The 14217-nt window shown below is 45.4% G+C and overlaps 1 protein-coding gene across 2 annotated transcripts; it reads right to left on the bottom strand.

Annotated features, from left to right (window-relative positions):
• Positions 1–1142: 1142 nt before the first annotated feature.
• On the bottom strand, positions 1143–14127 carry LOC139311751 (zinc finger protein 557-like). Of its 2 annotated transcripts, XM_070936247.1 has the most exons (6): positions 14067–14127; positions 9611–10196; positions 8316–8442; positions 7738–7820; positions 5111–5237; positions 1143–2722 (listed from the first exon to the last, which is right to left on the bottom strand). In XM_070936247.1, exons 2-6 carry the CDS (start codon positions 10112–10114, stop codon positions 1602–1604), a joined length of 1962 nt encoding a protein of 653 aa, XP_070792348.1. In that variant the 5' UTR covers positions 10115–10196; positions 14067–14127; the 3' UTR covers positions 1143–1601. The 2 variants fall into 2 exon arrangements, with proteins under 2 accessions (XP_070792348.1, XP_070792349.1); XM_070936248.1 differs by lacking the exons at positions 9611–10196; positions 14067–14127 and adding an exon at positions 9476–9533.
• Between the last annotated feature and the right edge of the window lie 90 nt (positions 14128–14217).

Here is a 14217-nt window from a genome sequence, read left to right as displayed (position 1 = left end):
GTGCACCAGAGGCCTGAATACCAGCTGGGGGTATGCACGCATGCACAGCTTTGGATGAGTTTGGCAACAGCTCGTATGCCCAGAAAAATGGCTATGCGTGCCACTTCCGGCACACTGCCATAGGTTCGCCATCAAGGGCCTAGAGAGAATTGAGATAAAGGCCTGCACTTTATTATTGGAATTGGGGTCACAGGGTTGGTAGAAGTTAAAAAGCTTCTGATCTGCGCACACACACAAAGACACACACACACACACACACAAACGCCCTTTAACCGGGTACTTTAGACTCAGGGACTCGGAAATTCTTCCAACACACCCCTGCTTAATCTAAAGTTGCCCATGAGTCAAATACATTCATATAATACATTTACGGAAGGTGCCCCCACGCCATAGTTCATTTGCAACACTGACTGGGAACATTCACAAATGAGCAGGAGACATAGCTATGAATGCCAGATCCTTGCTGGAATTAGACTTCCATTATTGTGAGACCAATTATTTTCTCAGCCCTCTTTCTGGTTCATGCATTGTATAGCTCAATGGAAGGCAGGTTGGTTGTGATTGTTTTTTCCGCAACTATCCGTTCAAATCTGTAGCTGTCCTGTTTGGTTGCCATGCCAAACCAGACAATTATTGAGGTATAAATGACAGACTCAATTAGTTGTAACTCTTCCAAGAATTACAACTTACAGTTGATGCCATCCCCCATATTATCATCTTAAATCTTATAAAATGAAATGAAAAGATAATATATCCATCATCCATCCAATTTCTTAACCACCCAGCTCCCTGATAGAGGGATACCAGGCAATAATTCCTGGTTTTCCTTCCTTCAACTACACCAGTTTATTTTAGCCCATGATCCACTTCCATGACATTTCCTTGTGTGGAAAAAGACAAATTCCTTTCGTATCCAATCATTATTTGGCCTATAAAGAATTCTAACATTTCTTTATGAGGATCATAACCTCAGAACTGGGGTCTCTAAAGTTCTGTCCACAGTCTGTGCACTCATATGGTTTCTCCCGTGTGGATCCTTTTGTGGGAAGTCAGAGAACTACTATTTCTAAAGCTTATTCCACAGTCCACATACTTGTACTGTTGTGGATTTAATAAGACCAACACAACTTTTCAGGGTTAATCAGAGACAAGGTATATTGCGCAATAGGTTCAAAGCTCTGTACATGAAGCGTTGAACAAAAGACAGAAATTAGGTACAATCGTTTTTATACCCTTCTAGACAAAGGATTCTGTTAACTCAGCAATTCATATGGTCATATACATTTGTCATTTTTAATTGACACTTTCATTTTATCCTTTGCCAACAGTTATAATTCTTTTTGTAGATTACTGAAGCATAGACTCAAATCATCTTCTGATGATAGACAACTTTTAACTCATGTGGATCCCCTTGACCTAACCAACCTTTAAGCTGTATGTCATTAGAATGTTCCTTTCTTCTGACAACTTGGAGGCCTCCTAGAGGTACCAAAAGGATTTTGGCTGAGTTTGTACTTTTTCCAACTGGATGCATTGCTTTTCAGAATAGAGTGAATAGAAAGTTATCCAGTGGTCATCTATCAGAGCCCGCTTCATTTACATTAGTACAGTTTCTCCCCCGTGTGGATCCTTTTATGAGAACTAAGGGAACTGCTTACAGTGAAGCTCTTTCCACATTCCGTACATTTGTATGGCTTCTCCCCTGTGTGGGTCCTTTTATGGGATGTAAGGGAACTGCTTACACTAAAACTTTTCCCACACTCCAGACATTGATATGGCTTCTCTCCAGTGTGGATCCTTTTATGGGAAGTGAGGCAACTTAAATCACTGAAGTTCTTTCCGCACTCCAGGCACTGATACGGTTTCTCCCCTGTGTGGATCCTCTTATGGATAGTGAGGTGACTTACTTTACTGAAGCGCTTCCCACACTCCAGGCACTGATAGGGTTTCTCCCCTGTGTGGATCCTCTTATGGGAAGCAAGGTTGCTTTTCTGAGAGAAGCCCTTCCCACATTCCAGGCACTGATACGGTTTCTCCCCTGTGTGGATCCTCTTATGTGAAGCAAGGTGGCTTCTCTTAGGGAAGCCCTTCCCACATTCCGCACATTGATAGAGTTTCTCCCCAGTGTGGATTCTCATGTGGGAATTCAGGGAACTTCTCTTAATGAAGCTCTTTCCACACTCCAAGCATGGATGTGGTTTCTCTTCTCGGTGGATCCTTTCATGGGCCATAAGGTGACTTTTCTGAAGGAAGCTCTTCCCACAATCCATGCATTGATATGGATTCTCCCAGACCTGACTCTTTTGATGGTTACTGAGATGGCTACTCTGGCTGAAGCTCTCTCCACATTCCACATAGTTATATAATTTCTCCCCAAGCGATATATTTTGATCTAAAGTAAGAGGAAAGGCCCGTTCCCTGTTTTCATGTTGTGCCTCGACAGGCGGCCTTCTGCAATATCCACACAATCCTGATTCCTCCTTTAATATTTTTCCACAGCCTGAACACATTCCGGTTTCTTGGTGATTTTTTTCAGCCTGGAGCGCATTATTATCTCCACAATGAAAAGCGAGGGCTTTCTCTGGCTCTCCGTTTAGCTGGTTTTCCTCAGGACTTTGGACTCCCCACTGACATCGGAACATCCTTTCTCCAATTTCATTGTTGACTGTTGGCAAGTGCTCTATCATCTCCTTCTTAGAGTCTTCATTCTCCCACCTTTCGCCTGATTGCGACAAAAAGAAGAAACCAAGAGGTGACTTTCACGAGATGTTCAAAGCCCAAGCTAAGGCACCCTCAGGGATCAAGCTCTATTGCCATATCCTGTATTTGAACATTACAATTTATGAGCCCTGGTGGCGCAGTGGTTAGAATGCAGTATTGCAGGCTAATTCTGCTGACTGCCAGTAAACCAACCGCACTCAACGTGTAGTCCTCAATGGAACTGCATCTCTTTGGAGGGAAGTATGCAGTGGGGTACCCCAAGGCTCTGTTTTAGGCCCAGTACTCTTCAACGTCTTCATCAATGACTTGGACGAGGGGATAGATGGGGAACTCATCAAATTTACAGATGACACCAAGTTGGCAGGAATAGCCAACATTCCAGAAGATAGGCTCAAGATACAGAAGGATCTTGACAGAATTGAACATTGGTGCTATCTAACAAAATGAAATTCAACGGTGAAAAAAGTAAGGTTCTACATTTAGGCAAGAAAAACCAAATGCACAGGTACAGTATATGTGGTACCTTGCTCAATAGTAATAACTGTGGGAGGGATCTTGGAGTCTTAGTGGACAACCATTTAGATATGAGCCAGCAGTGTGCAGCAGCTGCCAAAAAAGCCAACACAGTCCTAGGCTGCATAAAAAGAGGGATAGAATCAAAATCACACAAAGTCTTAATATCACTTTATAATGCTTTGGTAAGGCCACACTTGGAATACTGCATTCAGTTTTATTCGCCACGATGTATAAAAAATGTGGAGACTTTTTCTAGAGTGCAGAGAAGAGCAACAAATGATTAGGGGACTGGAGGCTAAAACATATGTATGGTTGCAAGAACTGGGTATGCCTAGTTTAATGAAAAGGACTAGGGAAACATGATAGCAGTGTTCCAATATCTCAGGGGCTGCCACAAAGAAGAGCGAGTCAAGCTATTGTCCTGCTTTTTGTCCTGCCTTCAGGTGCTTTGGAGAATAGTTTGACCTTGTTCTTTGTGGCAACCCCCGAGATACTGGAACACTACTATCATGTCACCCTTAATGCTTCTTTTCATTAAATTAGACATACCTAACTCCAGCATGTTTTAGCCTCCAGCCCCCTATCTTTGTTGCTCTTCTCTGCACTCTTTCTAGAGCACAGATGTCAAACTCGCCTCATCATGTTGATGTCACATGACGTATCACAACATTTTCTTGTCTTTGCGGAACTGGGGTGGACTTGGCCTATGCATGACGCATCCAGCCCATGAGCCGCCATTTTGACATCCCTGTTCTAGAGTCTCAACATCTTTTTTTATATCGTGGTGCCCAAAACTGGATGCTGTATTCTAAGTGTGGTCTTATCAAGGCAGTTTGAAGTGGTACTAACACTTCGTGATCCATGTAATTCAGGCCTATTAGGGTTCCCAAATTCCAGAACAATGAAAGGAACTCCTTAAGGCTACTACCCAAAAGAGAAACTCGTTAAGGAGGGTGTTTGCTCCCTTCTATAGAGAAGAGACAGCATGAAAATTTTTAGCCCTGGCTGCCTGATCGGGTGGGAGAATCAATACATCCTCCATCATTGTAGGAAAGGAACAAGCTAGCATCTTCTGACAAACAGGTCAGCTGGTTACGTCTGACCAGAAATGTAGAAAGAGAACCTTACTCTCAGCTGGATCTCCAGCATGGGTTTTCCCTTTGATGCTTGCTTGCTTGCTATCAGCTGCCAATGCCATAGGGGGGCATGGCATTGGGGTTTGGGAAGTGAGCTGGTGTGAAGAGGGCCCACCTGAATATAAAGGGAGGTTTGCTTGCCGGAATTACTGCGCTGCTAAATGGAGTGGTTTACACCCAGTTAAGGCCTGAGTGACGCAGCAGACTAATGCTACTGTTAAAAGGTAGTATTTAGCTTCCAGTTGCCTGCAATTACTGCGAGTTCAATTCTCACCAGGCTCAAGGTTGACTCAGCCTTCCATCCTTTCTAAGGTAGGTAAAATGAGGACCCGGTTTGTGAGGGCAATAAGCTGACTTTGTATAAAATATACAAAAGTATGAAGGTTATTGCTTAACACCTTGTAAGCCGCCCTGAGTCTCCGGAGAAGGGAGGCATATAAATAAATAAATTAAAAAAAAAAAAAGGCCAACCGTCCTGAAACTCCAGATGGACGAAAACACCTGAAGATGTGCCCCACAAGACACTATGTGGGACGGGGATTGGACATTCAGCCTGGGTTCCTGGGGGGAGGGATCTGGGGAAACTTTCAATATGTACCTTTCCTGCCTTTTGGCTCAGATCTTGCCTTTCCTTCGGTGCTATCATTTCAAACTCAGTAACAGTACCTCTTCCCTACTTCAGCGGAGTCGGCGGTTTTCCTTCTTGGGTTTTGAACAGAGGCAAGGCTGATACTTACCTATGCAGGTCACATTCCTTGCATTTTCCAACATGATCTCCCTGTACAGCAATTTCTGATCAGGATTCAGCAGGGCCCACTCCTCTTCAGAAAAAAATATGGCTATATCCTCAAATGACATATGATTCTGAAATTAAAAAAAAAAAATCCCTCTTAGCGTACAGTTCCAAGTTGTATTTGTAAATTGAGGATTACTTGTGCCGCCTGAAAATCGCCCAGGTCACTCTGAGAGTGAGATGGGTGGTATCTAAGCTTAATAAATAAATACAAATAAATAATTACTTATCAAGCTTAGATACCACACCGATCCCAAATCTCAGAGTGACTCTGGGCAATTTTCACAGAGTTCAGGTAGTCCTCAACGTATGACCACAATTGAGCCCAAAATTTATGTTGTCAAACGAGACAGTTGTTAAGTCAAGTTTTGCCCCTTTTTTACCACCTTGTTTGCCGCAGTTGTTAAGTTAATAACATGGTTGTTAAGTGAACCTGGCTTCTCCCTTGACTTTGCTGGTCAGAAAGTCGCAAAAGGGGATTACATGACATCAGAAACATGAACCAGTTGCCAAGCAGCCGAATTTTGATCACATGACCATGGAGATGCTGTGACGGTCATAAGTGTGAAAAACGGTCCTAAGTGACTTTTGTCAGTACTGTTGTTACCCACTGTCATTTCTGACTGAACAATTAATCAGTGGAACAAATTACCTCCAGAAGTTGTGAATGCTCCAACTGGAAGTTTTTAAGAAGATGTAGGATAACCATTTGTCTGAAATGGTAGAGGGTTTTCTGCCTGAGCAGGTGTTTGGATTGAAGGCCTCAAGGTCCTTTCTAACTCTTCTGTTCTGTTATTGTTCAGTTCTTTCCTCTTCCCTTTCCTCTTCCCCTTCCTCTTATCCTATTCCTCTTCCTATTCCTATTCCTGTCTGGTCTAAGTCTACTCTACTCTACTAAACCAAGGGTGTCAAACTTGATTTCACTAAGGGCCGCATCAGAGTTGTTTGACCTCGGGGGGCCGGAGTGGACATGGCCAGGATGAGCATGGCCAGTTCGATGTCATTCATGTCAGGGGTGTCTGTGGTGACTGAGCACTCTGCCAGCGAAAACAGGCTCCCGAGCTCCATTTTCGACTGCAATGGCCTCCTGCAACCTTCTGTCAGTTGAAACAGAGCTCACAAGGGCCCTCGTGAGCTCCTTTTTCACTGGCAGAGGCACCACGGGCTGGTCCTTCACTGTTTCCAGGGTGGCCCCAGGGACAGATCTAAGCACCCCGTGGGCCAGATCCAGCTCCCGGGCCTTGAGTTTGACACCCCTGTAGTAAATGAATGACTCTAAGTCGAGGATCACCTGCAATGTTTTCTATCTTATTTCTTTATGAAGTGATTCTGCAGGATCTCCAAACTCATTCAGTGGTAACAACCCTTATATCTTTCTGGATCAGGTGGTGGGATAGGCATTGGATCCCCTTTCCTTTCTGGAAAATCATTTCTCCTCAACTAAGTCTTGTTTCCATGTTTTAACCAGTGGAAATAGATCCCAGTTCTCTTTTCTACTGCGCAAATTCCACTAAGTGTCTGGTATAAGTAAGTGTTTTTCCAGATAACTTTCCTGGAAAAAAAAAACTGACAGAACTCAAAAATTTCTGACTGAAAATACACCTGAATAAATGTTTTATTCTTATTGCTCATTCTGCAGAATTTTAAAACTTGTTTTGGTTGGTAGAAACAATAGGTTCGGGAACAACTCAAGGGATGAATCTTGGGTGCACCATTGATCAGAGTCTTCAGAACTTCCTGGAAGCTAACTTCCTCAACAGTGTTGGGACAATCATAGTTGATATCTTAATGGGTGCCTTATATTGTCCCTGACAGGAACACACAGTTCAACAGCTATATGAAGTTGCTGGAAAAGGCCTTCTAGAAGCATGAGATGCCAGCAATGTTCAGATGATACCAGGAAACTGCTCCTACTCTGAAAAAAAATGGCTAGAAGAGAGCAAATTAAGGAAACTAACTTTGGAAGACAAATCCAGCTTCCTTTGGAATGCTCCTTGTCAAAACCACATTTGGACACAAGGAGAAAAGAATCCTCCTCAAAATAGCAGAGTTAGAAAGGACCTTGGAGGTCTTCTAGTCCAATCCCCCGACTCAAGCAGGAGACCCTTTACCATTTCAGAGAAATGGGGTTGTCCAGTCTCTTCTTAAAAACCTCCAGTGATGGAGCACAAACAACTTCTAAAGAAAAGCTGTTCCACTGGTTAATTGTTCTCATTGTCAGGAAATTTCTTACTTCTAGGTTGCTTCTCTCCTTGATGTTCCCATCCATTGCTTCTTGTCCAACCTTCAGGTGCTTTGGAGAAAAGCTTGACTCCCTCTTCTTTGTGGCAACCCCTTAAATATTGGTACTTTTCATTAAACTAGACATATCCTATTCCTGCAACCATTCTTCATATGTTTTAGCCTCCAGTCCCCTAATCTTCTTCAATACTCTTCTCTGCACTCTTTGCAGAATCTCAACATCTTTTTTATATTGCGCTGATCAAAACTGGATGCAATATTCTGAGTGTTTTTCTTACCAAGGCATTATAAAGTGGTACTAGCACTTTAGGCGAGCTTCAGCCCTCCTACCTGACTTGGAATAACGACAGCAGTTTCAGTTCCACCACAAAGCAAAGGTGTTTCTGCAGGAAACTTCAGGGTTGCTCCATTTCCTGATAAGACAGAAATGGCGGAAGACATTTTGAAAACATTCCTGCTGCATTCTAGAGCAAAATTATGCACACACACAAAAAAGAGGCATTCTTTCACACAAGTGAGACTGCAAGTAAACAATATCAATGGCACTTAGATTTATATACCACTTCACAGTGCTTTGCAGCCCTCTCTAAGCAGTTGACAGAATCAGCATACTGTCCCCAACACTCTGGGTCCTCATTTTACCAACTTCGGAAGGATGGAAGGGTTGAGTCAACCTTGAGTCTGTCAAGATCGAGCTGCTGGCAGTCGGCAGAATTAGGGGCCTTTGTCGGTTAAATATTTGCTTATCGGGACCCTGGAGAAACATTGGAGTAAGCTTCCAAGCTGAACCAATGTGCTCAATGAATGAATAACATTCTGTAATATGTTTCTTTTCACCTGCACCCCGTTATGTTTCCTTATGGAGTACACCAATATAAAAATGTAACAAATGAAGAAGCATTTATTACCTTCTGATGTGATCGGAGCTGGATCCTCTTGTGAGATCCCTCCGAAGGCCAGTTCCTTTGAGAGAGATGACATGTCTCTGTGTGGTCGGGAGTTTTGAGCATCCACTTCTATGAAGGGATCCTGAACCTGTCAAAAGAAAAAGAGGGAAGAAGATTTTATGGTCTGCGGCAACCAAGTTCACTCTAAAAAGAGAGGGCTTCTCACATACAGGTAGAATAGAATAGAGCAGAATTGGAAGGGACCTTGGAGGTCATCAAGTCCAACCCCCTGCTCACACAAGAAACCCTACATCATTTCAGACAAATGGTTGTATCATCTCTCCTTAAAAACTTCCAGTGTTGGTGCATTCACAACTTCTGGAGGCAAGTTGTTCCACTGGTTAATTGTTTTTACTGTCAGGAAATTTATCTTTAGTTCTAGGTTGATTTTCCCTTTGATTAGTTTCCATACATTCTTGTCCTGCCTTCAGATTCTTTGGAGAATAGGTTGATTCCCTCTTCTTTGTGGCAGCGCCTGAGATATTGGAACAATGCTGTCATGTCTCACCTAATCCTTCTTTTCATCAGACTAGACATACCCAGTTCCTACAACCGTTCTTCATACGTTTTAGCCTCCAGTCCCCTATTTATCTTTGTTGCTCTTCTCTGCACTTTTTCTAGAGTCTTAACTTCTTTTTTTATATCGTGGCGACCAAAACTGGCTGCAGTATTTCAAGTGTGGTCTTACCAGGGAATTATAAAGTGGTAGTCCTCAACATACAACCACCGTTGAGCCCAAAATTTCCATTGCTAATTGAGATGGCCGCCAAGTGAGTTTTGCTCCATTTTACAATTTTTCTTGCATGAGTTGTTTAGTGAATCACTGCAGGGGTTCTTAGTCATACATTTAAGTGAATCTGGCTCCCTCATGGACTTTTGCTTAGTCCAGTGGTCGCAAAAGGGGATTGCATGACCCTGGGGCACTGCAACCGTCATAAAAATGAGTCAGTTGCCAAGTGGCCTAATTTTGATCACGTGATCAATGGGGATGCTGCAGCAAAGAATGAATAGCAATAACACTTAGACTTATATACCGCTTCATAGTGCTTTTACATCCCTCTTTAAGCTGTTTATAGAGTCAGCCTATTGCCCCCAAGAATCTGGGTCCCCATTTTACCCACCTCGGAATGATGGAACACTGAGTCAACCTTCATTATGGTCATAAGTCACTTTTTTCAACGCTGTTGTAACTTTGGATGGTCACTAAGTGAACTGTTGAAAGTCGAGGATTAGCTGCACCATGATTTTTGTCTCACCTGCATCTGTCCCTGCTTTTTCTCCTCTTCCTGGCTCAGGAGGAAACCTTCCGCAAGGGCCACTGCCTGGCAGCAGGTCTCTGCTCCACACTCTCGCACCCAGCTCTCCATCTTTGGGGGCAGGACGGCCAGGAACTGCTCCAGGACCACCAGGTCCAACATCTGAGTTTTCGTGTGTTTCTCTGGCTTCAGCCATTGACGATAAAGACGGTGTAAGCGAGTGCAAAGTTCGCGAGGTGCCTCGGTTTCTTCGTAGAAGAACTCCTGGCAAAGCTGATGTTCTCCAGCCTGTCTGGTGGTTTCTCCTTGCAGGATGTTGTCCTTCCTCGTTCTTCTCCAGAACTTCTCAGTAGAGCCAAGCAAGGCAACACGGGATCCATATCCTTCTGGGTTTGGTGAGCCAGTTTTTGGGGTGTACCAAGACGCTGGGTCACACCCATCCGAAGTCTGTCCTGGATTTGCAAAAGGACTTTCGGTCAGAGGAGCAGAATGGCAAGAAGCCATTTTGGGAGATGTGGGACTTTGATCCTCAAACGATAAGAATCCTCCCACAGAGCAAAATAAATAAATGCTTTCAGTTTTCAAGCTAAGGGAAAGAACAAAAGGAAAGAAAAAGTGAGGAAAAAAAGAGAGTTGCCTTCCTAGACGTTGATAGGATGTTCTTGTCCAAAAACATTTAACGGAAGACAGAGAAAACACTGTTAAACACATCACTTTTCAAAAAGGAAGTACAGATAGGGCTTGATTTACAGCCACAATTGAGCCCAAAATGTATGTTACTAAGCAAGATAGTTGTTAAGTGAGTTTTGGCCCGTTTTTATGACCTTTCTTGCCACAGTAGTTAAGTGAATCACGGCCGTTGTTTTAAGTTAGTCAAACGGTTGTTAAGTGAACCTGGCTCCCCCCCCCCATTGACTTTGCTTGTCAGAAGGTCATAAAAGGATCCCACGACCCCACGGCACTGCAACCGTCATAAAAGTGAGTCAGTTGCCAAGCGGCTGAATTTTAATCACATGATCGGGGGGGGGATGCTGCAATGGTCATAAGTGTGAAAAGCTTTCACAATTCCCTTTTTTCCGGGGTGTTGTAACAATGAACAGTCATTAAATAATGGTTGTAAGTTGAGGCGAGGGCTACCTGTATTTCTTGTGGCAAGCAAAGTCATTGTGCTGGAGAACGTTTCTTTACATCAGCAACCCTGGTAACTTTGCAAAGAGCAGAAAATTCCCACGTCTTTCAAGCTGGAGATGCCTCAGCTCAGGGCCAAGGAGGAAAGCAGGGAGAAAAAGCTTGCCCAGAATGGAACTTTTTTTTTTTACACATTTTTCCTCCAGCACCCTCCCACCCCGAAATATGCTCTGGCCTTTCCTCCAGCATCCCCAACCAATGGTGGAATTCAATTTTTTTTACTACTGGTTCTGTGGGCGTGGCTTGGTGGGCGTGGCAGTGGAAAGATACTGCAAAATCCCCATTTTCTCCCCACTCCAGGGGAAGGATATTGCAAAATCTCCATTCCCACCCCACTCTGGGGCCAGCCAGAGGTGGTATTTGGAGGTTCTATTCAAAATTTCTGCTACCGGTTCGCCAGAATCTATCAAAACCTGCTGAATTTCACCCCTGCCCCCAACCTTTCCTCCAGCACCCCCAAGCCCCAAAACGAATGCTTTGGATAGAAAAAACCATGGCCGGACCTTTCGGGGGGGGGGAGGGAATCTTCCTGCCTGCAGGACAGACTCCCCACCAGCCAGCCAGGACCCTCCCCAGGGTGGGAAAAGAGGTCATGGGATGGGGGGAGATAGAGGTGGAGCAGTCCCAGGCTGGCAGGTTGAATGCTTCCTTCCAGGGAGGCCAACGAGAAAGGGCTTTGCAAACCTCGCGGGGCGTCTGCAAATAGTGACCCGCCTGAGAATTGCAAGGGAAAAGCAACGCTGGGCTGAACCAGACGGAGTTCTGCCTGTCTCTCTTCCTCCCCCCCCTCAACCTTTCACAGCTGTTTTTTGGGGGAGGGGGGGAGAAAAGCATCAAAATCTAAGACTGCAGGGGACGCCCCAACCTTGAGAAGGGAAAGATCCGAAGGAGGGAGAGTTGACGCACCCGGATCCATCGATGGGCTGCAAGCGATCGAGTGCCCAACTCCAGACTCCTCCCACCCGCCCGGGATTCCAGGCTCCACCCACCTCGCAGCTCCGCCCTCGCCTTAGAGAAGGCGAGCAGGTTCGCGGCTGCGCACTCTTCTTGCAGGACATCTAAGGGTTAATCCAAGCTCCACCCAACCGACCTGGGAAAGGACGCCCCCGCCACGAGGATTGGAGAAGAGGGTTGCGCCTGCGCACTCTTCTGCAGGACATCTAAGGGTTAAAGAATCCCAGCTCCAGCTTCTTCCATCGACCCGGGATTCTAAGCTCCACACACCTCTAGGATTGGAGAGCACGTCCGCGCCTGCGTACTCTTCGGGGGGACATACAAGCCTTAAAGAGTCCCAGCTCCAGGCTCCTCCCACCCACCTGTAATTCCGAGCTCCACCCCACCGACCCGGAAAAGGACGCGCGTTCCGCCCTCCTCTCACAGCTCCGCCCTCGCCACTTAAGTGTTGAACAGCAGCTTAGCGTCTGCGCACTCTTCTGCAAGGAATCTAAGGGTTAAAGAGAAGAAGGTATTTTTCCTAGAGGGGCGTCTCGAGTGATGGGCCCCTCCCCTCCCTCTCTTGCGAAGACTCGGTGCTCCTCCTTCCCCGCTCGGCTGGGAAGGGAAGCGTAAGCGTTCAGTTGATGGGCAGCGCCATCTCGTGGATCCCGGCCGCCAGTTGCGCGAAGGGAACTCTGGCCCGTTTGCACCCCGTCCACGATCCGTTGAGTTTCTGATCCCGAAATTGGTTCTCGCTATATTTTTGCGTTTGCGGTCGGGGGCAAAAGGGATCCCTCGGGGCTGCCAGGATGGCAGACGGGTCTCAGGTTGCTCTCCCACAGATTATGGTGTTTTTTTATGGTTTTTCTTTCTTTGACTGTTTTTCAAAGGGTTTTCTTGTGGGTTTGGGGTGTTAGAAGTCTTAGAATAAGAGTTGGAAGGGACCTTGGAGGTCTTCTAGTCCAACCCCCTGCTTAAGCAGTGAAGGTCCAGCTCCGTTTTTGCAAGGTTGACAAAATTCTAGATCTAGTTGAGTTTAGACAGGTCGTCCTCGACTTACGACCACCATTGAGCCCAAAATTTCTGCGGCTAAGCGAGACAGTTGTTAAGTGATTTTTTTCCCTATCTTACAACCTTCCATAGTTGTTAAGTGAATCAAGTGCAGCTCTTCAGTTAAGTGAATCTGGCTTCCCCATTGATTTTGCTTGCCAGGAGGTCACAAAAGGGGAAATCAGGTGAACCCCAGGACGCTGCAGCCATCATAAATATAAGTCAGTCGCTAAGCGTCTCAATTTTGATCACATGACCAATAGGGAAGCTGCAACGGTCATGAGTGAAAAAGGGTCATTAAGTCACTTTTTTTCAGTGCTGTTGTAACTTTGGTCACTAAATGAACTGTTGGAAGTCGAGGACTACCTGCACACATCCTCACACAGACACACATTTATATGCCTGCCACAATAAACACAACCCCATCACAAGTTTACCACAGGAAGTGGCATAAAGATAACGTTCTTTTACAAATGTAAAATGTTTTTTTCCCCTTTGTGCATTCCTCCAAAGGCTAGAGGTAGAGTATGATTTCATCACAAAGGAGAATTCCTGCTCTCTAAGAAGGAACATATTCCAGAAAAAAAGGGTGTGGATCTATTGGTAAAATCATGAAGATTAAAGCATATGAAAAACAGTTGCAGGAACTGGGGATGGCTAGTCTGGAGAAAAGAAGGACTAGTGGGGACATGATAGCAGTATTCCAGTATTTGAGAGGCTGCCACAAATCATCATCACAACGGAGAATTCCTTCTGAGAGACCTCCAGTGATGAAGCACCCACAACTTCTGGAGGCAAGTTGTTCCACTGGTTAATTGTTCTCACTGTCAGGAAATTTGTCCTTATTTCTAGGTTGGTTCTCTCCTTGGTTAGTTTCCACCCATTGCTTCTTGTCCTGCCGTCAGTGTTTTCGAGAAACCCCTGTTCTTTGTGGCAACCCCTCAAATATTGGAACATTGCTATCATGTCACCCCAGTCCTTCTCTTCATTAACTAAATCTTTCTTGTCCTAACTTCTGGTGCTTTGAAAAATAAATTGACCCTGCTATCACGTCACTCCTAATCCTTCTTTTCTCTAGACCCGTGATGGCGAACCTATGGCACGCGTGCCACAGGTGGCCCGTGGAGCCATATTAGTGGGCACGCCAGCTCAGCTCTGGGGCGCATGCGCGCGCCAGCCAGCTGATTTTCGGGCCTTCTGGGCCCACCAGAAGTAGGGAAACAGGCTGTTTCCTGCCTCTGGAGGGCCTGGGGTGGGGGGAAGGCCCGTTTTTCTTTCTTACCTGGCTCCAGATCCTCTCTGTGTATGTGGGAAGGGCGAAAACAGCCTTTCCCACTCTCTTGGCGGCCCTACGGAGGCTCAAAGGGCCCATTTCCCCACTCCCGGTGGGACAGGAAGTGACGTTTTTCCTGTCCCAAGCCTCCAGAGACTCC

This window comes from Pituophis catenifer, unplaced genomic scaffold, assembly GCF_029215685.1.
Source record: "Pituophis catenifer annectens isolate HBS135680 unplaced genomic scaffold, rPitCat1.0.hap2 SCAF_2, whole genome shotgun sequence".
In the NCBI taxonomy this organism is placed as follows: domain Eukaryota; kingdom Metazoa; phylum Chordata; class Lepidosauria; order Squamata; family Colubridae; genus Pituophis; species Pituophis catenifer.
Note: the sequence above shows the minus strand (reverse complement) of the source record. Positions and strands in the feature narration are given on the sequence as shown.

Coding starts and splice junctions, on each gene's coding strand:
- LOC139311751 (XM_070936247.1), bottom strand. CDS start 10,114: ATGGCTTCTTGCCATTCTGCTCCTCTGACCGAAAGTCCTTTTGCAAAT. Junction 5,238..7,737: donor CTGTCGTTATTCCAAGTCAG/GTAGGAGGGCTG, acceptor TTTTAATTTCAG/AATCATATGTCATTTGAGGA. Junction 2,723..5,110: donor AAGGAATGTGACCTGCATAG/GTAAGTATCAGC, acceptor TGTCGCAATCAG/GCGAAAGGTGGGAGAATGAA.